The 27526-nt window shown below is 39.2% G+C and overlaps 2 protein-coding genes across 2 annotated transcripts in view; both read right to left on the bottom strand.

Moving 5' to 3' along the window:
- LOC139718392 (apoptosis-inducing factor 1, mitochondrial-like) overlaps nucleotides 1-3701 on the bottom strand; it is a 32777-nt gene extending 29076 nt beyond the window's left edge. The window contains exon 1 of the mRNA XM_071629865.1: nucleotides 3577-3701. The gene's annotated coding sequence lies outside the window, so the exon portion shown is untranslated. The remainder of the gene's footprint in view (nucleotides 1-3576) is intronic.
- A 17506-nt stretch (nucleotides 3702-21207) lies between these two features.
- LOC139718379 (uncharacterized) overlaps nucleotides 21208-27526 on the bottom strand; it is a 94748-nt gene continuing 88429 nt past the window's right edge. The window contains exons 15-16 of the mRNA XM_071629849.1: nucleotides 25512-27398; nucleotides 21208-25095 (exon numbers count right to left, since the gene is read on the bottom strand). Coding sequence (XP_071485950.1) covers nucleotides 22714-25095; nucleotides 25512-27398 — 4269 coding nt within the window. The 3' untranslated portion in view covers nucleotides 21208-22713. The remainder of the gene's footprint in view (nucleotides 25096-25511; nucleotides 27399-27526) is intronic.

Here is a 27526-nt window from a genome sequence, read left to right as displayed (position 1 = left end):
TCTTCACACAAGTAGACTAACTTGTACATTCAAGGCACAAAGAAAGAGTTTACACCTGTATAACACTTCCTGAGAAATCATGTTTACCTTTGCTGGAGATGAAGTCCTACAGGCCTGGAATACTGCTACTGTAATACCATATTTGACAATATACATGTATGCAAAAGTATCAAAGCGCTACTAAATCAATTTATAAGCACACAATTAATTTGTCATCACTCTGAAAATGTCAAACATCGTAATCACCAAAGAACGGTGGGCTACTGTTTCACAACTACCTCAAAGGTATGAAAGAATTAACGGAATTTCCAAACCCTGAGATGGAACACGCGTTCCTCAAAATAAGTTTCTAAGAAGATAGTTACACCTGTTCTCGTAATGATTGCATCACCACACCAGAAAGTCTAATGAATAATTGGCAGAATATTATTGAACATCAATTCACACACATTCCATGCCTTTAAGGCTTTTAATAAAAGTCTTCAGTCTTTCAGGCACCATCTTGTCTTTGGAGAGCTGGTGCGCCACTCTGCTGCCCTCTATGGCGACTGTCTACTCTTCAGTCTGTTCCGGTTCATCGCTGGAGCCAGTGTCTGCATCAAGAGAAAGAGATAGGAGAAAAAGAGCTTGAAATCAAATGAATGGTAGGCTGGCATCAAACTACTATTCAAACCTAGCAAATTTCCAAACATGTGGGACGGAGTAATGCTAGCAGATCAAACAGCAAACCACACAAGGCGATTTAATCAGCGTTAAAGAGTTTGAACTTCTTTGTTATTGATTGCAGTACGTACAATGGAACTAAGAAAAGAATAGTTGCACTTCAACTGTTATGTAATCATATTGAACTGAAAGGAGGTTATCTATCTATCTATCTGTTCATGCATGCTTTTCATTTGCACTCACACCTATCAAAACTTCCGGTTATACATGTGTATAAAATAACTCTGTAGGCGAAGAGACAACTATTTTTTTTTTTTTTTTAATGGGGGGGGGGGGGGGGGCAAAAGTGCTAGTCATACAATGTGACTACAGTAGATGCATTCCTGATGAGATGAAACACTACTATGGCCAAAGTGTCATGGGTTGAATAATGGTTTCTTTATCTGCTTCAAGTCCACTACCAATTTGCGGCATATTTTTGGATCTTTTCAAATGCACCCAATGATGAGCATAAGATTAATTACAAGTTGAGTGACACAAGCACTAAGAAAACAGTTGTACATTTACCCTCATTTTTTAGGGAAAGTTAGTTATTGACACCAATTTCACAATGAACTTGTATTACGTACTTACATTGTACTAATAAACTGTGACAAACCATGCAGTGGGTACAGATAGAGACTAAACACATGCAAGCGATATCAAAGTCCAGTTTCATACTCTAAAGCTCAGAAACTATGGGAGTTTAAAGGTCACTCACAGAAATTAAGAGTTTGTCTACTCCAAGACTGCAATGTTTCCATCTGGACTTGAGCATTTGAGTCGGCTAAAACCAGTAGAGATATAGGCTCTCTTACTGACCCATTCTTAATGCTTTTTCTAAAAGATTTTACCACCTTAGACCATGTAGCCTTACTCTGCAGGATCAACTTGGAACAATCATAGGAACCACAACATCTAGAGACCAGATTATGCCACTTGATGAAATAAAATACTATGTATTAGCTGACAAATTTGCCTTTTCACATTCACAGAAAAAAGAAATTGTGCTCCACTCTTTTTTTTTACTTACCAGTATGTAAGCTCATATTTCTCTTTCTTGCATGTCCCTTGCTCTTTTAAAACACGGATTTGCCTGTCGGTACTTTTGGGTTTGGCGGATATCAATGGCCAATAGCTATGGAGTCCTTGTAATATCTGCTACCAGGGATAGAATGTATCAATATTGCTTCATAATGAAATCTGAAAGATACCCGACTTCTGAGATACAGAAATTCACCCTTGCTTCTGACAGTTCTTCAATATTATTTGAGCTTTAACAGCAATAATGCCTTTCTAGCTGCAAACTACAATCTGGCACTATCTAAAGTCTGCTGTATACACACACAGTTTGACAAGACATTCACAATGACTTCCGCTTAAAATAAATTATACACATGTACCTTTAAACTACCTTTTTTTTTTGTGTGTGTGTGTTTCGTTTGAAGCTCATAAATCAACAGAAAACCATATACATTATCGAAACAATGGAAAAAAACAAACATAGATCACGCTAACACAGAAGGCCATTAATCTATAGTGTACAAGCCAACGACACACATATGGCTTCATGATAGAAACCAATGATATCAGTGATATTGTTTACTTCTCGTTTTATTTCCATTTTTTTATATGGTCTTTAAACTTTGGGAGTTATTGTTCAATTATTTTTTTTGTACAGTCAATGGAACGATGTCTTCAAAACAGCATAAAACATAAAAAGACACTTCCCCATAATTTCAGGAATGTTTTCTAAAAAAATATCATAAGAATTTGATCCAGACACATTGCTATTGGGTACCTTGTGTTGTAGCAGGCTGGTTGTAGTGTATTACATGTGTTAAAAGGTGACTCTTTCAAGATAATGTATCTCTAGTATGACCCTCATTTGATGAAAATACACGATTTCCTTTTTCTTTTTGTGGTTCCATGTTTGTCCTTCATTTTCTTTTTGCTTTTATAAATACTGTTTTGTTATCATCCACTTGCGCTGAATGGTTCCAAATTCATGTCCATCAATTCAATCATACATTCTTAGGGTATGAAATAGACTGCAATATTAAACTAAAGTGCACTCTAAAGTTGTATTCTGTTCACTATGATGGTTGGTACCATAAGGTAAACACCTGTTGCTACAAGATAGAACAGTCAGATAGACACTAATACATGTATTACTGAGACACTCTCTGTGATCTATGCATGTTTAGTCAATTGACTCGACTATAAATCTCATGAATACCAAAATCACCGAGTCACCAAAACGTAGACCCAGAATTTCATTAATGTAGAAGAAAAAATACACATAAATTTGCTCTATGCCAGCATCTTCATACACCCAACAAACATTTACTGATTTTACTGTATTGGAGTCCAAAATCTTGACTTTAAATTAATCTTTTGGGAAGGATATCAACAGGTTTGATATCAGATTTACAAACCAGTGAGGTTGTCAAGCACATGGGTAAGAAACAGCAGCAAACTTATTTCCTAAACCCAGTAATTAGTACAGCTGTACCTGCAACAACAACAGTATGGCAGAAGCCAGGTGACAAGACATCAGCCCTGAACATTCTCGGAACCACCATGGTAACTACACCTACCATAAAACAAGAAATGTTTGCGTGCACGAACCTTTCCCAAATTTTGCGAGGATCAAGTCAAGATTCACAAAAGTAAACTGCATGCGAAAGTTTTGGGCTACGAAATGCATTGAATGCCAGTGGCAATTGACATAAGTTTCATGCCGCGTATGTTTCAGGTTTTACAGTAATGCATCTTACAATGATTGCATGTCTACCTCATTCTGAATTGTGCCCCTATTCCCCCCCCCCCCCCCCCTCCCATCTGATTGGTCAGATCATCATACAGACATACCTTCTCCAGACTCCTCAGCTGGCGCAGCCGGGGCAGCAGCGGCCTCCTCAGCTGGAGCTGCAGGTTCTGCCACTGATGCCGGTGCTTCCTCTGTCGGTGCCTCTGCCTCTGCTGTTGGTTCCGCAGCTGGTGCCTGCTCTTCCGCTGGGGCCGGGGCTTCCTCGGCTGGAGGGGCCTCCTCGGGCGGGGCCTGGGCAGAGGGGGCTGCCTCGGAACTGGCAGCTGGCTCGGCGGGGGCATCCTCTTCTGGTGCACTGGGGGGCGGGGCGGCTGGAGTGAGGTCAACTTTAACATTCTTGGGTTGCCTCCCCCATGTTACCAGACCCATTTTCTGAACCTGCAGAGCATGAAAAAAAAAATGACAATTGAGAATGAATAATTCATATTTCTTCAAATGATTTTTGAAGGAAGGCGTTTGCATGGTGGTGTACATAGCATATGCTCAGTTTTCGGTTCACTATGTGTGAGTCCTTAAAAGGACTGTTAGAATGACAGAAGGTGGGAGAAGAGGCAAGAAAATTGAGTGAGAGTATTCTTTCTGGCCCTTCTATCCCTCTCCGTTTCACAGTCCTTTTCAGGACTACACACACTCCAGAAAGAATATTCTCGCTCAATTTTCTTGCCTCTTCTTCTACCTTCTCATTCCTCATTACTCACAAAGGTCGCCGTGGTGATGAACATGACAGTTCCGCCCACAGCCCAGTAGACCCCCTTGCTGCCGACGCCCTCTGAACTGATGTGCGCCATAGTTCGGGAAGCTCCACATTGTGCCGATTTGTGACTTGGTATACTCAGTAGAGAGCCTGCAGATGTACACAAGATTGGTTGGGGTGGGGGAATGGGGATAAAAACATTCAATACATCAGCAACAGTTTATAAGTTTAAAAAAAAAAATTCTCAATATCACTGGTGGCCATGTCCTGATCTGCCTTTACAACATCTTTCACAGTTTAATAGGTTAAATACACTCATATTCAACACAGAATTTTTCCCAGTATAAATCCCCCCAAAACATTCTCTTTGTTGGCTGTCAGCTACCATAGATGTACTTTATCTTCATACATAAGATGAACACATTTTGTAAGTTATACAATCTTAGTAAGCTATTAATTTCATGCACAGATATTTTCACGAATTAGGAAGTTACATATGTGGTTGATGTTGTTTTCACGCATTGACACCGACGATATCCTGAATGCATTGTCAGCCTAGCGCATGGCAAAATTTTTGCTTGTTGTTGAATTTGTGATCCAACTGTGATTCATGAAATTCAAAAAAATCACATCCTCCCAAAAATAACAGCTCATACAGTACACGTAGTAACCTTTAATTGCACTAACACATGTTCAGACAGGTAATTACAGCATGGCAAGATATCAAAGAACTAAGCATTAACATACAAGATGATAAAGAATGAAACTGATAAGTTGTAATGCAAATTTAACATCAGCACTGTTTCACTGTCGAACATTTCTCCATAGAAGTATACAATTTTTGCATCACTTAACCCCCCCCCCCCCCCCCGAGAATAAACAACTTAAATCCCCCATACCATTCCAATCCACTCTTTGTACAAAAACTGTTGTTACTGAAGGCATACTATTTGTGCATTTACGACTCCTCCAAACAAACAAAAAAAAAAACACATCAAGGACATTGATTGCAAAAAATGAGTTAAAAATCTCTCCATTACATAGATTCACAACTAGACTGAAAGAAGGAGAAAGATCTACATCGTGTATAAGGTCACCTTCATCTTGATTTGAGAAGGTTGAGGTCACACTGGCAGCAAATTATCTGTTACTCAGTAGCACTATTTAAAGATGATAAAGCATTGCGTTTACACTTTGAACTTTCCTCGTCTTATCACGGAGGGATTGTTGTGTAAATATTTCACACATACAGTTTGTATGGTCTGTAACATTGTAATACAAGAAGCTGAATCATTCAAATCAAGAACATGTGTATGAAACGTAACTTCTCCTGGTTGGGGAAAGTGAGTTTTCTACCAGCGACAAAAATCTTCTTGCCACTCAGGTATCAATTTGCAATTCCACTTTGGCAGCACATGATGTGGCTTTTGCATAGTTAATGTACAAATGTGCTTCATATACAACATTGGATATGATAATAGCAACTTTTATAACAGCCTTCAAGACTGGATTTATCATCTTTTCTGTACTTTTGTTTCCCTTCTCTTTGCTAAAAATAACTCCCTCTTTGAGGGGGGAGGTCATCCTTCTTGCATGCTTCTTTCATGCAAGTGCAAGGTCATGAACAACAAGTGTTGCCGTGCCTTTGTTCAACATCGCTGATGATGTGGTAATGTGGTGGAGAAGGCACAGCAGGCGGGGAAATTGTCACCTGCCCAGAAGTTTTACTTGGCAACCGTTTTATGAATTCAGCACCTTGCCCACTGCCACTGTCTCAAGTGCTAGTCTGACGCACAGACCTCTATGATTCATTTGCTCCTATCACCATGACTGGATAGCCATTAAATTTTTCTTAGATATAATAGAAAAATTATTTATCATCAGAAGTCAGAAGATAGAATATATCCTCCTACTGAATATGGACTAGAGTCATGCTAGGATGGAATGGTTTTCATGAAGACAGTGAGATTCCATATTCAAGTGGTCTGTCATGCAGAAGTACACGTACTGTACTTAGAAGAATAGAAATCGCAGGTCTGGAATGCTGGAACACAGACTAAGAAGAGTCTGGAAGGCGTCTGAATGGCAGAGATGAATCACACAGTACTCAGAGACAACTGTTTCATGTTCAAGATCAAAACATGACGAGGAGTTTGGAAATTAAGAAGGACATGCAAACATTAGCATTACGTGGACAGGCTCGTAACTCACTCACAAAGTGAAGAGTTCTATTTGTAGGGTTGAGGTCGGGATTTACAAGGATGTTTCAAAACGTACTCTTGGAAGAAAGTCAGGTGGTCCATTAAAATCCTACAACTGAAAATGTTGTTATATCATTTTCATGTGAATTCAACTTCATGTCACTCATAACTCATCAGCCGTCTCCTGTCCTCTTTGAAGACCACTGAAATGTGGACACGCTTATCAATTAATCCACTTTCCATTTTTCCATTTTCATTGTGCAGCATTAGAATGACCAAAAAAAAGGAACATGCCAGATGTCATGAACACAGTACAATGTACATATGTTTTGTTGTGTTATTTGTAGCATATTAATATCTTTTATCACATTTCATATCATTACTTTAACTAGTGAAAGATCTAGATACTAGGGAAAGAGTTGCATCCTACAGAAACATTCAATGCCAGATAAATATCAAACAGATGTAATGATCTATTGACTGCAATGACATTCAGCTAACATCCTAACCGTTTATCATGGTAATTTCCTGGGTTCCCATATCATAAGGGCAGAATACATGTATGTGGAGCTGGCAAGTTTTTACATTTCAACATGTTTTTTTTTTTTGAGTGTTTAATTACCCTTTAACTTTCTCAAAACAATTTCTTTGGCATTGCTTTGTGGAAGATACACTTTATACACACACTGTTCTAACACCTCTGCTAGCACAGAGGGAATACATTCTTTTGTATAGATTCACAAAATTAGACGTTCTTGGTCGACATTAGGCTTTGTCAAAAGCCCTCTTGCTGCTGTACTTGCAAAAGAGGCAAGGAGAGGTGTTGTCACGGAGACAGAGTTAAAGGGATGGTTTAGATCCTAATAAAGGGTGGGGCCCACCAATTACATTGTATTAAGACCACTTTGTTTTACTTTTTGTTGTTGTTGATATCTCACCATTTCAAAACTGATCATCATCAAATAAACTTTGAATTCCCCTTGGAATTGTATGCTCTTTAATATTTCATAAGTGGTTTCTAATCATCTCACATACAGTCAAAATCTGAATCCCCCATCTCAACCAAGACTATACTATCCCTTTAAGCCTCCTTTGAGGAGTAAGCCCCAGCATCAGGGCCTCTGGTGACCCATCAAAATTTGAAAACTTACAGTACGTCTATGCCTTCAAATTACTGAATGTTGCTAGCAATAGAGTTCTGTTCAGTATATTTTGAACTGATGGCCCACAAGCAAATCTAGCAATTCTATTGGTTGAAGTGACTGACTTAGAGTACTCTGTTCCACATCATTCTGTAGGAAATGTGAGCCAAATTACCTGTCTCATTATGAAACATAGCTGTAATAACACTAGCAAATCTCAAACGGCCCTCACGCTGATGCACTTGGCTTTAAAGCTGTTTAGTTCACTCCACTTGACAAACAGTGACACAGCCTTTTAATAAGGCTAGATTCTTGTACCGTATGCTTTCAAACAAATTAGCCTACATAAAACTGAATTAATTAAATGGTCGACACCTTCCTTCCAATATAAAAGTCTGACCTATCTTGGGATTTCATTTCTTGGGATTTCATTTCAAGATTTCTCTCTGTGTGTCTAATCAGTGTTTCTATAGAGGCATGTTGTAGCTTCTTTCACACTTAAAACAAAGCTTGCCAGAGCTGTTTCTGTTAGATGTACACAGTACATCAGTTGATAAGACAACGCTACATGTTAGCAACATATAGTCTGCATATATGTGTATGGGCTTCTACATGAAAAAAAAAAAATTACCTACAGAAGGTCATTACTGTAACTGAGACATGTGTATGTCTAGTGCAGTATCCCTAAATCAGCAGAAAAGAAATACATGCACATGTATTTCCCAGGGTTGTAAATGCCAAGGGCATGGCATCAGAGACGGCACAAACTTGACTAAAGTACACATAAAATATGTATGTGTAAGAGACAAATATACCACGTGTGCTTTGAGTACTCAAGTAGGGACATCCTCTCACAAAAAAACAATATGAGAACACGGGGAACAAACAAGAGAATCTGGGGTCTACGGTGTACATGTACTTGCTAGTTGAAGGTAAAGGTACCCCTGTTTCCTTCCGTTTGTTTGATAGCACAGACTTCTTCCTGTCTCTAAGACCAAGCACATAGACTGGTATATTAACATCTTTCCTGTTTGTGCAACTACACATGTACAGTGTACATGCTGTCGTGATGGATGGGAGGTGAGATTATTGAAAAATCTTAAAACTCTATTTTTTCTGACAAAAGAGAAGAAGAAGTACTATGTATTTCAAGTCGTTATTCGTGATAGTATGTCTAGTATTTATTGCAATATACATTACTAAAACAGAAATAGTGTAACAAATATACCACTTTCATGCCTCAGCTGTTATTTGTTGTTACCTTGTACAGCTGTATATTGATTGTCCATTTGCTGAATACAATGAACAGCTCTTATTAGTTGCTTTTCATCTTTTTTTTGGTCAAACCTCTCAATTATCTGGTTAAAATTTGCCAACCACAAGGTCAACAGGAAGTACTTGGCATTAAAGTGATGGATAACAGAAATCACTACCTCATTTCATTAGTTTTGTTCCAGCTAGCCTAACTCTGATTACAATGGGGTGAAAGTACTATGATACTTTCACGTTCAAGCAAAAGAAAACTACACTTAATTTGTTATAGTTTTTGATAGTGTGCAGGTACGATTGACACTCCAGAAAAAAGAAAAACAGGTGAAACAAAATATTTCCAGCTCCTTTGACTTTGCACCAATAAATGCATTAATCTGACTATTCTCATGCAATGTCTTCTTTCATGTATCTCTTCTACTGCCATCATTCAATTATACTTGCTCTGATTAGCTATATTATGTATTCACAACTGTATCTCCTTATTGTGATATGAAAAATTGCATATCATATCGCAATTATAAAACAATAAATTGAGAAGATTGAAAATTATCATTTAATGATATGTAAAAATATGAAATGAAAGTCATTCCATAAACCATTTTTCTTTTCAGGGGTGACGTTGCTGGAACATACACACATGCACAGTGACACATCATGCACATGCAATGTATTTGTAGCAAAAATCATTTGAAACGCGACTTGAGGAATATGTGTGATGCTCCTACCAAAGGAAGTGGCCTTGTAGACATTTCTACAGTGTACAGTACATCTGGTGGCCACAAGTACGAATGAAGGAACAAGCTCAAGAAATATTGAGAAAGTCTGAAAAAAAGGCTTGTTCTCCTCATTCCCCCCCCCCCCCCATCTTAAAAAATGAGGATGAGGAAAGGAATATCTTTCCCTTTGGGATCAGAAAGTCCAAACAAAAAAAGGGGCATGTAACTTTCATGAATGTCACTACCAGGTATTCGAAAAATCCTGGAATTCACCAATACAGCATTCATCATGTGTGACTGACTCTGCCATAATATACAATGTCTTGTTGCAATTTTCTACAATTACGCTATGTCTCCAGTACAATAGTCAAATCTGCCCTCTATTACATTCTATTTTTACCTCCACCAAGGAAGGAGGAGGTTACATTGAATGTGATCATTGGCGTTGGTTTGTCTGTTTGCAAAATAACTCAAAAAGTTGTGAACGGATTTGACTGAAACTTGCAGGAAGAGTTGATACAAGGAACAGATGATTTGATTTTGGCAGTGATCCAGGGATTTTGACGGATTCTTGATCTTTTGGCAGACAGGGTCAATGAACTTACAAAATTGTACAATGTAGGAGTTCAAGCTTCATGAATTTGATGTTTGCATGCGTGCTCTGCTCAGGTGAGGCGCCACATAGCTGGAAGCTGATGACATAAACAAAAGGCTTCTATATTGGGAAAATGGGCGATTTTAGCATGCGAGTATCATGGGTGAAAATGAGCTGCTTAGCGCAAGTCTGTGCTCTACGAGTGCTTTTCTAGTTAATATTGTTATTAAAAGTACATTTGTTGTTGGGGTGCTTGCACCAAGTATACATATGTATGATACATTGTGTGTACATGTCATGAAAGGGTACATTTTGTACAATTGTAGGGCTGTACATTGTACATTTTGTAACTGACAAGATGAGTTAGTAAGATTGATCAGTACATTGTACAAGTATGTGTGTTGACCTGTGGGGTAAGCTCATTTGAGGATGGTTGCATGTGAAGGAGAAAACAGTGTTTCCTCTAAAATCTGTTGAGAAAATCAGATTTGAGACGGAGGTAGGCTAACCCCGGCGCGGGGCCCTGTAACCAGTAACAGCGCCCCGATGACTTGTATGTCATTTAGTGAAGTAATCAAGTGCACAGCGATGCTTGCAATTCAGTAAACAACTCATCGTTCAAAACACTTGGATTAGCAACTAAAAGTCACATGTTGTAATACCATATTGTTGAATATTATAGGCAACTATGTATCCCTCACCAATACCTCCGAAAACAAGATTAATTGTCATCATCTTTGAGACCATCTCCGCGAGATGTGAATCGCCATTTTGAACATATCACGTAAATAAAATGATCTGCGCATGCGCGAATGAATATTCATTTCAGTTCTCAGCTAGCCGTCCTGGGTTTTTTTTTCCACACGCATATACTGTGTATTATAATATGTGCCACGTTTTATCCATACCCGATCGACAGCAAGGCTGTTAGCGCATGCGCTGTGTAAGTTGTACTATGCTACGAAGTGCGGAGGGACTAAAACCTCAGATAAAATCTTTCACTGGGCTCTTAAAATATATCATATCGTAAATCGATTTCCGCGCCTCTGATTGTAAGTATCTTATCTAACAGTATGGCTACGAATTTCAGTGTAAAACCCTGTATTTTGGTCTCTGGTCACCAAAATACTAAGCCATATCAGGTGGTACATCAATAGCCATAGAGCTGCAATGCGACCCTGACTCGGTACGGGTTGGGGTCGCTGGTGTGGTTAGAGGTACAAAGTGTAGGCCTACTGCTGTAGCTACATGTACTACATTACAGGAGGTACAATGTCATTGTGTTGTAGAAATGGAAGACAGACAACTTCCTGAAATCTGTATGAAAATACTAAGTAAACTATAAGGCCGGAATTCACAAAGGTGGTACAAATGAAGCCATGGTTTAAACCATGGACAAAAACCATGGAGCGCCACGTGTCAAACGGAATATTTTGTTACGAAATCAGTCATTTCGTCGATGAAATGACTATTTTGTATTACAAGGAAATGACAACATTTTGTAACTGAATGAACATTTCGACCATGAAATGATAATTTCGTTAACGAAACGGTCGTTTTGTCGACGAAAATGACCAATTTCGTAATGAAATATTTCGTGCGACACTCGACGCTCCATGGTTTTTGTCCATGGTTTAAACCATGGTTTCATTTGTACCATCTTCGTGAATTCGGGCCTAAAAGTAACATTGGGGCATAGATCTATGCACATGTCAAACAAGTCGCCCATAATTCAACAAAACACCATCCAAAATTTGACCGCCAGCTACATCATGTACATGTAAAACCTAGTGGTAGTCTACACGGCGTGTACAGTTTTCTAAATGCATTTGAATTTTGGCTTGGCCACAGGTGTTGTTGGTCTGCATGGTCAGTATAAAAATGATATTCTAAATCCCTGATAACTTCACTTGTAAATGGAGTTGCCTGACCAGTGCAGTGCTGACCTTTGCAATAATGTGTTGACCTTCAGAGTTACTCATCAGAATTGAAGGATTTAGAAGAGTTTAACGTTAGTCTGACCAAACAATGACATATCCAATTAGGCAGACACTGACTGTAGGGCCTCTATAATCCACAATCGATGACATGACACGCGCATGCCACGGTCTTCTGAATTTACCTTGAATTTACCTTGAAGTGCCACACCTCCATCTTCACGTAGATAGATTGCAAGTGTGGCAGGGTTTAGGGAGCTTTTTACTTAGCCCATTAATAACCCAATTTAGACAATTCTGTTTAAAAATCAAGTTACCATTTGGTTTAATCATTCTTCATTGTGGTCTTGGACATTCGAATCGATTTTGATTTTGATTTTTTTTTTATCATTAAATTTATCTACAATCTGTAATGTCAATTACTGTATGTAGACGCTAACTCTAGTCTTTAATACTAGTGTAGATCTCTAATTTTACTACTCAGACTCGTCCAGTCGTAGCCGTACTCACTCCACATCAGTTCGGGAAACCCACTCACAAGGGGGGCCCCTCCTTATAAGTAACCCGTCCCCCTTATAAGTAACCCCGTCCCCCTTATAAGTAACCCCCGGGGCAACTGAGTACGTACTCAGTCGCCACGTCTGCACTAAAGCATTGCCGCGCCGCCGCGCCTGGCGACACTCACGCCAGTAATCGCTCGCATTTCAGCATTCGCATGGGTCGTTTGACATCGCATTTAAATCCATGATTTTAGATATGATGCCTCAAATCGATTTTGCTCAAATTTCGTGAGTAACTAGGAAACTTGTGAAGCTTTATGGACATAATCAAGCGAATTGCCGCAATCCTTTCATTTTCGCGTTGCATTGCAAAAAAGCGTGGAGACTCCTTATAAGGGGTGCCCCGGGGGTTACTTATAAGGGGGACGGGGTTACTTATAAGGGGGACGGGTTACTTATAAGGAGGGGCCCCCCTTGTGAGTGGGTTTCCCGAACTGACATGCCAATGCAATGCCATGGCATGGGCAATGCCAATGGGCAATAACCCAATGGCAATGCATTGCCCATGGCCACGATTAATAACATTAATTAAAGTAGATAAGCTTCCTGTAAATGGCATATTTCATGATCAGATCATAAATTCGTCAAAATGTTTAAGTTTATGGCTGGTATTGCAAGGCGATTTCCGGGATATCGTTCATTCGTTGTTAGATCCGGTCCGCCAATCGACGAATCATCTATTCACATGAATTCATATTACTGGGACTAAGAGATCTGCTGCACGTTTCAACCGAGCCGAGTGATATTCGCCAAGTCGCGTACACAGGAATAAAACAGATATAAGACTGCAAAACAATGTAACAAAACAATGTACCCTTAGAAAGTGTTGTTCTTCGGCAGTGGGGAGCTGTGTTTCTTGAAACTGGTCCAAGACCATGTAGAAGTGCTCGACAGCGATACATTTTTCTGTCCTTGATCTGGAATCCCGAGACAAGCTACCGGCGTTTCGCTGCTCTCGATCTCGCTCGCTCACACATGGCACACAACGTATACTAGTATCTCTATACAGTATTTTGCATACACAGACAGACAACACGTAGAACGGCACGATTATCACATCTCTCTCGCACAGTAACACATGTTACAAACCCACGTTGTTCACATGTCTAGTCTCGGTCACGGACTTTTTATACCAATAATACTGCATCAGAGTGTTTCAACCAAAGAGTAGAGTGTATAGAAGCTAGCCCTTATACTGTACTTGTACGAAGTTAAAAGAACAGAGGATCAGCAAAACTTCAGAGTCGCTGTCATTGAGTAATACAAGGTGAGACCACGCACATTAGTGGAAGTTCACGGGGGTTCATTTTGGGGCATGGTAGACTGATTCACTTTGCAATTCCACAAATTATTCTCGACAATTTATTTATTCCGTCTTTTTTTGTCTTTTTTTTTGTAAGCAGGGTAGTCCCATTCAGAGCCATAAAGGCACCCGGCCTGCTTCACAATGGAGCCCTGGATCAATATACATTACAATTTCAAAAGGTTGCAAAATCCGAAAACAAAACGAACATCAAGAAACATGATACGATTTATAAGAGCATAAAAACATAAAAAGAACAAACAAACATAAAGAACAAGAGATTCCATGTTAAGCTATGTGCTATGGATGTAATATTAAATCGAAATATAGAAATTGGTGTTGTCTATCCGTTTGGTGAATGCCTACAAAGAAGATGCTGTTTGAATAGATATGGGAATATTTCTTATTATTCAATTCTCAGGGGTGGATCCAGGAATTCCGTAAAGGGGAGGCGCCTTTGCAAAATTAAAGGGGGCGCACGCACCCCCCTTTTTTTTGTATTTCTTTTTTTAAAACCAAAAATAAAGAGGGGGCGCGCGCCTGATGCGCCCCCTCTGGATCTGCCACTGGTTTTATAAATTTGGGTAGGCGTATAATGTCGACTATAATTACTCAGTTGCGAAGGAAGAAAAAAAAACCCGACAGATCTGATGACAACTCGAACTTGAGGTGAACAAAAAAAATATATATATCCTCTGTGTTAGACCAGTTTGATAAGGTACGGTCAGCCACCATACTCAAGGATCCTTAATGAACATTACAATCAATTATAATATGAACATAAACAATTAATATTTGTGTGCAGTGGGAAGGGGAAGTGTGTATGTGGGGATACTGACCTCAGTGGCCAAAGCTTATGCCAAATAGGCCTATTGATGATCGACAGATATCTGCGTTTTGAACAGCAAGCGGAATAATTTAGACCTACTTTGTGCGGAAGGAGTTAAGAAATTGTATACCCATAACAACAGGATATTCCCACTTTCAAAGGCGGACACTTACCTCTCGTCTGCACTTAATAGCTATAGAAAGCAATTTCTTTCAACTTTTTTGGATGTTTGTTTGAATTCAGTCAAACTCAAAGAGCCAAAACAACAAAAATGATAACCGTGTGAAGTAGAGTTGATGTCCGTCTTTCTACCCCTCCCATCATTCGTTTAATATCAAAGATATAGATATTGCCTCTTTAGAGATGTAATTATCATTTAACATTCCCACCGGAGTTTATATTCCCCAAGAGATTCCTAAAGCGCTCTATAGTACCGAAAGACTTACGCCAAAGACCGCCTTCTGTTACAACGAAAGGCAAGGCAATACTATCTATAATGCATGTAAATGGTCTACTATTTAGCCCCATAACAACAGCCAGTCAAATTTTTGAATCATTTTACTTGATGTGATGATTACTGCTTACAATATAACAATTTCGATTTCAATATGTAAATGTTTATCTTTCTTTGTTAGAGTTATACGACCAATCACCGATCAGCATGTTCGATCATTTAATATTCGATATTGACTTGAGAAAGAAAAGCAAGAATATTAATATGATTAACACATTTTTGTTTCGGATTTTATCATCTTCGGAGAATTCTAAGTGAAGATGACAGCTATGGGCAGAATTTTGCACGAACCTATGGATCAAACCTTCTTAAACATTGTAATTATAGCAAATATCGGAAATTGATTTATTTGATTGGTAATACATATACTACAAGTCATTTTGTTTGTCTATAATGTCGGATCTATACGTCGGGAGACGGGAAAATATTAAAACAACAATGAGATCATTCACCAAGAGAATTTTATGTCGTTCAAAAATATTAATTATGACTATACATATCATATAGGTCTAATGTCAGTTGAAAATGACACTTTCTCATAAGTACATTTTTAACGTACATTTTATTATTGTATATACTATCTTATACTGAAGGCTATAGGACTCACGTCGCCTTATTATAGAAACCATGCATGTAGAAAGGGGAGGTTTTATCTAATATCTCGTGGAGTGTTTTGTGCGTTTTCTCGCGTAGAACGCAGTTTTCTATATAATTTCACAAATATTGAACTTCCGTTGGTCCCTCAAGTGAGGAGACTTTCCGGGAAGACGATCAAAGGGAAAAAAAGATGTTTAAGTCGGGTTCTGCCGAAAAGGGACCGACGGGAACACTTCATCAGTTTTCGCTGAGTCATACGTTTCCCTATCGTTAGGCTCTTTTTCATTTCTAAAACAGCATGTTGAAAAAGAGTCGCTTGTTAGAAAATCATTTCGTTTTCTTCTTTGAATATAATATATACATAATATATACAAATTATTTATATATATTTTCTTGTTTCTAAAAAATGCGCTTCCCCGCCAGGATGTTAAAGGTCCTGTTTACCTTTGGAAGCAGTGATTTCAAAAATGTTCAAGATATCACATTTGATGCACATGATTTGTGTAGGTCTGTTGTATCACAAAACTTCCTACCATATAATATTTTCACAATAAAGCCTAAATATAAGGAGATATCAGTGTATTTCTCAATAAACCGTAACTGTAGACGGTTTAGTCTGGAAACATTTTTTATTCATTCATTCATTTCATTTATTTCATTTCCAACAACATTTTCATACACAAAATAACACAACATCAATACAATAGTAACAAAGAAAAATACGTGACGTTAACAATACTACGCATTACAAAAGCAAATGAAAACTAAATTAAAACTAAAGTTGCAGGAAATGGAGGAGACATGCTAAAAAGCTAAGCTTGTATTTTGCAGTCTCCTCGTGGGCAAAAAGACTAAATAACATCAAAAAGTAATTAGCTACACATAATACAAAAGGTGCATAACACATACAGACCTATACAAACAAACAAACAAACAGACGGACAAACAAAAACAAGCAACCTCTCTTGTAAAGAGAAAGATAGAGAGAGAAAAACTAAACAGTGAAGGAAAAAGAGGAAAAGAGGAAATTTTTTTGAAAGAAGAAACAGAAAGAGACAAGAGGACAGGAAAAAGGCGAGATAGAAGAGATGAAGGGTCTATACCAGCACACGCGAGGCACATGGTGCGATGGATCACCGAGATATATGTACATAATGTAGGAAAGGAATAGATAAAAGAAAAGAATGAGTAAAACAAATAAAAAAGAAAGCTCAAAATTCAGACTAATTAAAATATAACTCATTCAACTATATAAGAATTTATGAACAACTTCTACAGTTTAAATGTGAATGTGTTTAAACTTAAAACTTGTTTCATACTACAAATGTATTATCGAGAGAGTTCCAAAATTTGGGGCCAGTAAAAGAAAATATAGATTTAGCAAACATAGTCCGAGTTAATGGCAAATGAAATTAAATTATTATAACTATTGTTCACATTTTGCATATTTACCAACACTTAACATCGATTAAACAGATTCAAATTTTTACAGTGGTTGTTTCTATCCCTAACTCACATTTTAAAGCTATTTTAAAGCACTAATGCTGAGTTTTTGTTTCATCTGCAAATGGTAAATTAGGCTATGCCTTTAATGCCATGTTAGGTTTTATCCCATATACATATAATTCTGAATATGTGTAACATACTTAATATTGGTTGTCATTATAAATAATAGGAAGTGTTTTGTGGATTTCTGGCGTGGTTTTTATCAAGATGAATGGTAAAACTCTGAGATCACATTAAATCTAGCATTACCGATTCTGTGACATACCATTATCAAATCAAATAAAAAAAAAATTAATCCAATCCAATCCAAACCAATCCAATCAAATCCAATCAAATATCCAACTTTTTTTGTCTTTTTTTTTTAAGCGCACCGTCTTCCATATGACATTACTTTGAGAATGATCTCGTAATGTAGGTCTACATTCACTACTCAGATTGTTTATGCAACGTAACAGTAACGATGAGTGCACCTGCAATGTATCCCCATGCACGGACGAGTGGTAAGTGTATATGATTTCCCCCAAAATATCAAAGGAGCTAACTCTATAATATCACCATCAACCCCACCTAACGTCATGTCCGGTCTTCCGTCTCACCCTTTATTATCCCAGGCTGATACGCACCCCACTGTATCCACTGTCTGTAAACCGCTGCCTTGTCGAATGAAGTCATTGACAAACGCACCGGTATCAGAGCTAACCACAACACCCACTCATACGATTGCAGTATTATGTAACTGCATACACACACACACACACATATATATATACATACACGCGCACGCACACACACACATACACATATATGAATTATACACGAATAAATAACGAAATGATTAGAAATGAATGATATAAAATGAAGGACACTTTAAATTTCTATCGTCTCTCTGAGCTGTGTCTCACACACGACCACTATGCATGACATCGAGAGAATCCCATTTATTTTATAGCTTGCCTTGAAAATGACACCAATGATGTGAAAAACGACAAAAAAGGGCCATTTGAAAGCTTTGGGCTCATATAGGCCGACTATTATTCCAGCAAGTTTGCACAGACATTCGTACCATGTACCCCCGGTGAATAATGAACAATGTAAAGGGCCTATCCTATCAAGATTTTTTTTTATTCAAAATGCAAGATCGACTTGGAGTCGATCCCTGATGCATACCATGAAAGTAACGTGCATATTCATATATGTGCATGAATGCGTGCATGGTGTGTGTGTGTTTCATGTGTGAAGTGTCATCTTTTTTTATTTTCTACTGCTAACAGACCTAAGAGGATAGACAGCGCAATACCATTTGTCATATCATCTTTGGATTAAAACAACAACCAAAATAGATAAATGAATGAATACATAGAATAAAACAAATAAAAATGATTATACAATGCACTGGTCCCTGTTTGTAAATCACTTAGTTCCAAACGATCCGTGGTTGATATAAAGCTGCGAATATTTGTGGGACTCCTTTCAAAGTGTCAATCCAAGTCATGCAGATGAACAATAAGAAATTGCATTCAAAAGTGTAAGCTTCACGGTTTCGCTGACCACTGGAGTTATTTGTGTTTACAAACTCCAGTGCGCACGCCCCATTATAACGAACACAGTTATAACGAAAATCCTGTTACAACAAAGTAAAAAAAAAACCACAACAACAAAAAATAGATTCCAAAATAGTCATCTCCATTTTTTTTTCATTGTGCTAATACTTTGTTTGGTTCTAACAAAATTTCGATATAACGAAAGAAAACTCTCGCTATCGAAGTTTTCGTTGTAACGGAAGTCGTTTTTCACATTTCTTTTTAACTTCCGCGTTCCAAAGATTGAGAATGTGTGTGAAAGTACTCAACAATTTGAAATCCAGGAAGGTCATGACAAGAAAAAAAAACAACAACAACAATCATGCATGTTTTGTTATCACTTTGTTTTTTTATGATGAGACGGGTATAATGAGCAGCTAACATGGAGCCGTTATAAGTATCTTGATCTCTCTTTCCTTCCCCTTCTCTCTCACACAAATTTTATGTAAGTATGTTGATGTATATAATATATATATATACGTTTATATACGTTTGTAATAATATATTTGCATTTTTATTATATATACATACACACACACACACACACACACACACACACATATATATATATATATATATATATATATATATATACATATATGCAGTCATATTCATACTTATACCTATGAATACCTATACAGATGATACAAAATTAAACATTTTAGAACTTCAATTTCATAAATCACACATTATACGAAAATATAAAATTTGAGTGCAAATTTGCAGTTTAGTTATCTGCATCTTATACGTTTATTGTGTTCAATGTCAATAGAAAGATGTCTCGATGAATATAGTGAATATAAATACTAGATAAATGTCCCTTTTAATTACAAATAAGAAGTTATGGTATGTACAAATCATATCAGAAAATGCATTAAATGGAGACGAAAAATTCAGGTAAATATCTGATTTCCCTTTGAACAGAACAAAAATATTTACCACTCAGTGACGGAAGCAGATCACTAAAGGTTAATCTGAACAAACGCTAGTACTCATAACAGCATCAGACATATATTCATAAGTCTATATGCTGGGATAACTTTTACTTTTGGAAGAAATCTTTTCTTGACATGATGATGCCTTATCTAGGATGCATCAGTTTCCGGGGAGAAACAATGACATCTGTCATCTGCTCGTTTACACAGAATAGCAGTATTTTTATTATCATCATTATCATTTTAGCTAACGAAAATGTGTCAGACTTGGCTTGCCCGTTGGTCTATTCAATACACGAATAGCAAAATATACAACTATCATCATTTTGTACAACGCAGTCTGAAGATCATTCACGCTCAACAAAATTTGAAAGGCATTTTCTGACCACAATAACATCGTATCACAAGATAACAAAATACAGTACTGTTAACGTCGTAGTTCATCGCAAACATTGAAGAGAGCTTATTTGAATACACTAAAAGGAAACATATTATTGTGAAAAGTACCGATGTCAGGTTACGTCGACATGGAGAACTTTGAAGACATTGCAGAAAAATTTGTCTTCACACTTATTTGTACAAAAATACGCAGAAGGCTCTTTCTGAGTGATTGGATTGTTTCCGAGTATCAGAAATTCAACTTTACTGCTTCATAAAGATGACACCTTTATATTATTGCAAAAACACGAGGGCAGGCTAAAATCACAACAACAAAGGGCATAAGCAATCAAGTACCCTTCAGAATTTACGGTCATTTGGTAATACGTAGGAAGCATAAGCCAAAAAATAAAAAAGAGAGATGTCCAATAAAAAAAAAATAGAAAAAAAGAACTGTCACACCATAATACTTGGACTCATGATATTTATCATTATATACACATAAATCAGCCATTTCATATTGTTGAATAAATAATGTAAAAGTCAAAGAAAAAACACTTTGGCTAAAGTGGATGCTACCATTTAAAAGAATCTGAAGTCAAGAAGTTCTAACGAAATTAAGATGTAAGCCTACGTTCTATATTTCTTCGTATACACCGCGTCAAAACTTAAAATTTGTTATAGGGTCCAAGATAAAGTATCAAATATCGCTGCTAACCACCTTCCACTGTAATAACTAGAAATATGTTCTATGTCTGCGCAATATTGCTTATTCTAACAAGATCAGCAAGAAGTAGTTTATACATATTTAAAGGCATTACGGAGTACCAACTTTGCAAGATATTAACAAGGCACTTTAAGATTATCAAATTGATAGAAGGTAACCTCATATCAAAGCCAACCTATATTAATTTGTCACTGATCTTCCATACGGGAAATATACAAGTAATTGTCGGTATACAAACTATCTTAATATAAAATCACGTATACATTGATGCGATGTACAAGGCCTGCGTCAAAATATGACATATGTCTTATTCGTTACAAGAGGAAGCCTTTCTTACTTTATGTAAACTGAGGATTCAATACGGAATATAAATTCACTATCAACAAGCAGTATATACCTCTCCGACACTTTTCCCTTTTAGGTAAAAAAAAAAAGATTCAGAAGTAAAATAGCATGTTAATAGCAACCTCACAGATTATACATTTACACAATAGAACACCACTGAAAATGTAATATGATTTACAAGGGCTAGTTTATGTTGCGACTGAAAACAATACTCAAAGTCATACATTTACCATGCTAACTTCAGGACGTTCTCGAACTAATCATAATGTGCGCACCACGGGTATATGTCATCAACTCGCAGATATTGTAAATTAACTAGTGATAAAAATTGTGGATTGGATTTTGTTTGACAAATAATTTGACAATGTTTTTCAGACATTAAAATGGCTATTGAAAACTACTTTGGGACTTTTGACAACTGTTTGATAACGAAGGCGTACCAAGGCGCAACGACACTTCTGGAGAAGATTCAGCGATTTGGATTATTGCTTTTTTCGTTATTGTTGTGTCAAGTGAAAGGGAGAACATACACTATTCGCATTGTGTTCAAACATACAATAGGTAAATAAATCAAATTTGGAATTAGCTTTTTTTATCAAGGAAAATATAGGCAATGGTTCATCTTTCTCCCCCCCCCCCGAAATATACTTATAAGGATTACACTGTATAGGTTTTTAATCTTAGCTTTCACTTATCCTTTGAAATTCTCAAATGACATAAGAAAGGAATTGCTGGTGTATACAATCATCATTGTATACCACATTGCTTTAAACCCATGCATTTTGGTATTTCCCAAGTTGTTGTTGTTGTGTTTACAATATATCAGTTCTAAGTTTATTCAATGGTTCAGTTGCAGTGCAAACCCCTATTTTAGTTGATTTGGGTGATCGATAAACAACATTATGCGATGGCCACTCAAAACAAGCAAACAAACAAGCTTTGTGAATGTCATCAGGTTTAACAAGACACGATTTGCGAAATGTAACATCTGTAATTACAAAAATCTTCCATTTAATTTAATCAAAAGCCACGTGTAACATACATCCCTGAGATTTATTTTGATCATTCTTCGCAGCGTACACGCTTTAACCTCACGAGTTGAAATTGCCCACGTTTTTGGAGCGCCATGAACGAACAAAAATACACACAAAACTTTCATCACAAGACGCATGAACATGCACCTTGGAAAAGAGACGTCTGTCTAAACTAGCTATGGTCACTGGAATAATTTAACATTTATGAAGATAATCCATGGCAAGTTCTTAAAAATGATAAATTCTGTTTCCTGCGAAGACGTTGTATATCAGTTGCATTATTTATTATTACTTTCAGATGTTGCGATGAGTCTCATCTCTTGGATGACGCCTTTTTACTTGTTGAAGGCTTGTCTTTACTCTTGACAGATGATGATCTCCAGAGACGCCTCTTGGGTGGAGATTTAGAGTCACTGTCCTTAGCACTACCAGATGATGCGACTTTCTTGGATGAAGGCTTCGAGCTGGCCCGGAAGCTGGCAGACTTGTTTCGCGCCAGCTTTTCTTTCGACGGGGCTGACTTCTTCGCCTTGGCGGTTGATGCTGCAGAAGCAGAAAAAACGTCCTCGTCACCACATTCCTCGCCCCTGTCCTCTCGGATGCTGGAGTCTAGCACTTCACTTTTCCTAGTACCACTGCGACTTAATCGGTTCATGATGCGGCTGAGCTTCCCTGGTTTCCCACTCTTTTTACCGTCTGAAGGCGAAACTGTCCTACTAGCATTCGGAGGTAGCGAGTATCGCTTGGGATCACTTCTCCTGAAGGCTGATCCGAGGGCGTGGTCACGAAGGGTAACATCAGGCGTGGATTCTGCGCTGCGTAGCAGATCAGGATCAGATGTGCTTCGATGAAGTCCAGAACTTTCCTCCTGATGTTTGGGTTTCTCACACAATGTCTCCTCTTGCTGCTCCTCGGGTTTTCTGGACTCATTGTTCATCTGGGCCTTTTTCTGATGGAGGGCAGCCACAGCACTTTGTGCAATAGCCATCTGCGTCTCTGGCTTCACTTCCAGCACTACGTCATCTTCAACTCCATTGTCAGCTTTTGGCTTAGGACGGCGAGAAACGTCAACGCCCTTTCGACTGATGACATTGGTTTTTCGTGACGACAGCGATGACGTTGTAGCCCTTCCAGAAGCCTCAGATTTGTTCACGGATGACTTCGTTGCAGCTACGGGCGAGGAACTTGTGGTTGATTTCTTTCCACTTGACGGTTTTACAGAACTTGAAGAACTTGTTTTGTTGCTATTGCCAGTTCTGTTGGGCACATTGGAACGCCGCGTTGAAGCCGTCCTGTTAAAATTACCGTTTGTACTACTTGGTCCAGTCGTTAAAGTTTTTCCTGTTGAAGGCTTCAAATTTGTAGGCACTACTGACGGCTTTTCCGTGGATGAAGGTACTCTCAGCGAGCTTCTAGCAGCTGACGCGGTACTCAGATTTGACTTCGTGGAGCGAAGACCGGGATTTGCGATTGTAGTACGCTCAGGTGCTCCTCGAACGAAATTTTTTGTTGATTGGGTCGAGACCGCAGCGGCAGACTTTGCGGCAACAGCTCGCTTAGCTGCTCCTGTCACAGCACGAGAGGATCCATTTCCTTTCACTCCCCCAGCTAAATTTGGGGCTGTTCGCGAACTTGAGGTCTTTGCTGTCACGTTTTTAGTTGAAGACGGGGGAACTTTACCAGAGCCAGTTGATTTTTTCGATTGACTAGCACTAGACATTGATGACACACCACTAGCGGGTGAATCAGAGCGTCCCCTTTCTGAGACAGATGATCCGGCCGAGTGAAGTGAGTCTATACTGCTCGCTCTGCTACTGCTGGCTTTGTTGACCCCACTTGATCTCACACCAGCTGGTACTCGTGGTGATGCCGAGGATGCAGTTTTCTTTGCAGTTGTTGGTGTTGTGCCACGAGAAGAAGGCGTTGAGCTACGCGGAGTCGACCCGTTGCTCTTTGGGGATGGAGTACTATTTCGAGATGGGACTGGACTGCGAACTGAGCCATTCCTCGCTGTTTGTGGTGAAGTTTTACTCGCTCCTTTAGCAAGATTTGTTACGGTTCTATTGCTTACTGGTGATTTCCTTGTACTACCGAGGCTCCTAGTTTCAACTGGACTTGTCCTAGGACTGGTAACTTTCTTTGTTGTTTTAGCTGTACGTTTCATATCCTGGTTAGACGTCGTGTCTTTGGCTTTCCTTTCGTGCTTTGTTGCTAGAGTTGGGGATATTTGCTTAACTTCGAGTACATCTTCATTCTGAGGCACTTCAATCGGGGAACTCTGTGTGTCCTTTGATGTAGATTCAGAGGATTCTGACTGCAGGTCCTTCATCGACTGATCATTGCGCACACACGTCTCCATGTCATTGAGCTTCTGGATGACATCTCCCTCCTTCGCCAGATCAAGGAGTGGTGTTTTACCTTCCGACAGCTCTATCGAGTTTGTGATATTTTGGTTGATATCCTGCTTAACTTCTAAATCCTCCACAAAGATATCATCGCTGATGACATTTGGCGATGAGGATGCCTTCACAGGGCTGCTAGGCGTCACAGGCACATCTGAAAGAGATTCACTCCTCCGGTGCTGCTCCAACTTGATATCAAATATGTCACGGCGTATCTCCATTTGCTGCTGATCAATGCTGGGCCAGGGGTCATCTTCGGAAGTTTGATCGATTTCAGATGACAGACGTTTCAACTGCATAAAACAGAAGAAATACAGAAACGTAGCGAGGTGCATTAGATCCCATGCCATCAAATGAGTTTCATCTTCAAATAAATTTACAAAAGTTTGAAAAAGCCCTTTTTCAACCTACTTAGTACGAGAGACTATAAGCAACTATTGTTTGTTAAACGCTAATAAGATAGTCAATGTAGAAGTTACTTTAAGAATGATATAGACTGCATTTCATAAACAAAATACACGTGGCTTGGAGATTAACACAAAGTTATTAAGGCAATCATACTAAAATACTATACTCTGTATTTCATTTTTCGTACTAACTTACATATCATAATGTGATCATACATCATGCAGCATTACCGTCCACCTGCTATACAATTTGCCTGGTTGTTTTACATTCAAATAATGTTGAAATATAAAGCTCTGCTTACCTTTAACGCCTTGAGTCCAACTGGACGAACAGGGGCTGGAGGTGTCTCCATTGGTTCCTCTGCGGTAGCTTTAGTCTCATCAGTTTCAGACGCCTGGAAGATGTTTTCCAGGTATTGGCGCTCGCGGTTGATCTTGTCCCGATACTGCTCCTCGAAGCTCTCCACTGCCAGGGCTTCTAGGGCGAAGTGTGGGGTGAGCGGTACGTCCGTATACACCTCGCTCTGCTTGTCCCGATAGGAATCATTCTTGCGGCCCTGTTCTGTCAGCTCCTGTGCAGTTGCAGATTCTTCCCGGTGGATGCTCTCGCTACGCTCAGCTCTCCATTGACGCAGCTTCCTCCGATATTCGCTCTCTCTCCGCTCAATCGGTTTGATTGCTTCCTTAGTCGGTTGCACTTTGTCCGTCGTTCGATCATATATTGACGATTCCACAGCCTCAACGGCCGCTGTAATGTTCAGATTTTTGACCTGATTATTCCAATCAGCTAATCGATCACTGGACAGTTGGTCACTGCTATTCACAGCATCGCTTTGCTCGGACATAACTGAAGGTGCAGAAGTTTTCGGTTCGGCATCATCTGTTTGCGAATTGCAATCACGATTTTGCGTCATTTGGTCACTTCTGTTCGCTGCTTTCTGTGACACATCCTCTGGCTGTGATTGTTTATCATCCTTGCAAGGAACCACATGCGGAGCAAGACCACCTGCGTCTACAATATTCGCGATTTGAGAGGCATCGATGGGTTTGAAGGTGGTTGTATCGCCAGAAACAGACGCGTTTGAATCGACGGAAAGTCTTTTGTCTAAATCAGGTGAATTTGCTTCAGAACTTTGAGTGTTGGCGTATCTCGCGATTCTTTCGCGGTGAATATCGTCACAAATTGTGTGCGAGTCCAATCTTTCGCCCGTAGCCTCGGCAACTTCGGAACTGAAACTACCATCATCACTTCCGTATGACACTGGCCTCATCGTATCAGTTCTCGGCTTTGCATTCCTGTAAATAGTTTGATCTCCTGGGGCTGTTAACCGATTGTCCTCCCCTACAGAGTCTCTAAGCCTCTCTCGTCTCGAAAGGCTGTTGATTGCAAGCAAACTTTCTGGGTTTTCTAACGATGCCCGCGAGCGGGAGCCACGCCCGATTGGACTGCGAGGACCGCTGCTCTCTTCTGAATTCTCGATGGGGCGCTCAGCAATGGGTTCTGAGTCCAAAGTTTTCGGTCTACCGATTTCTTTGCCATCCCGCTCCTGCGCAACAGTACTGGGTGATTCGGATCGCTCGCGACTATCTATCATAATGTACTGGGCAGTTTTTCTCTTGCGACCGCTTCGACGGACACTCCCTTCGCGTTTGAATGTCTGACCTTGTGCCTTGGCTTCGTCTTCCGTCAGTAATAAATTGACGAGAGCATCGTCACTCTTTGTTTCCGGAATCCCTATTCGAGAATTCCTTCGCGCACTGCCGTCTACCTCATCTCTAGTTGGCACTGAGTTTTCGGATATTGAGTTCAAATTTGCAAACTTTTGTAATGAGCGTCTTGCTGAGGATGATCGAGTAAATGCAGGTGGTGTGTCCTCGGTGGACGTTTTACCGTCGGTGGACGTTTTACCCTCCGGGATCGGTGACGTTGGACGGCTTCCGTAGTCACTGTCCGTGATTGTTCCGTCGGTGTCAATGCCTTGGTTTTTATTCGTGAAGCCGTCGCGGATGTTGCCGAGAAGTCTATCCACGATGGAGTTAGAGCGTTCTCCGGCTGCTGGGGCGCTGACGGAACGTGTCGGAGCTTTGCGGGTGCTGTCTCTCCGCTTTAGGGTGGCTGCCCGCTGTTCCTCGCGCTGCTTCTGTCGCTGTTTGGCACGTTGCTCCTGGATTTGTCTGGTTTCGTTTTCCTACGATGCAAGAAAAGGAAAATCAGAAATGGAGTGAGCGAAAGAATACTAGTAACTTACTGTAAGATGCATTAAAGTACAAGGAATACATTACTGATCCCAAACAATCAACATGAGCAGGTCTTTCT

This window comes from Diadema antillarum, unplaced genomic scaffold, assembly GCF_040938485.1.
Source record: "Diadema antillarum isolate AM-2024a unplaced genomic scaffold, OU_Dant_1.0 scf00000093, whole genome shotgun sequence".
NCBI classification, from domain to species: domain Eukaryota; kingdom Metazoa; phylum Echinodermata; class Echinoidea; order Diadematoida; family Diadematidae; genus Diadema; species Diadema antillarum.
This window is presented reverse-complemented; position numbering and strand designations above follow the sequence as displayed.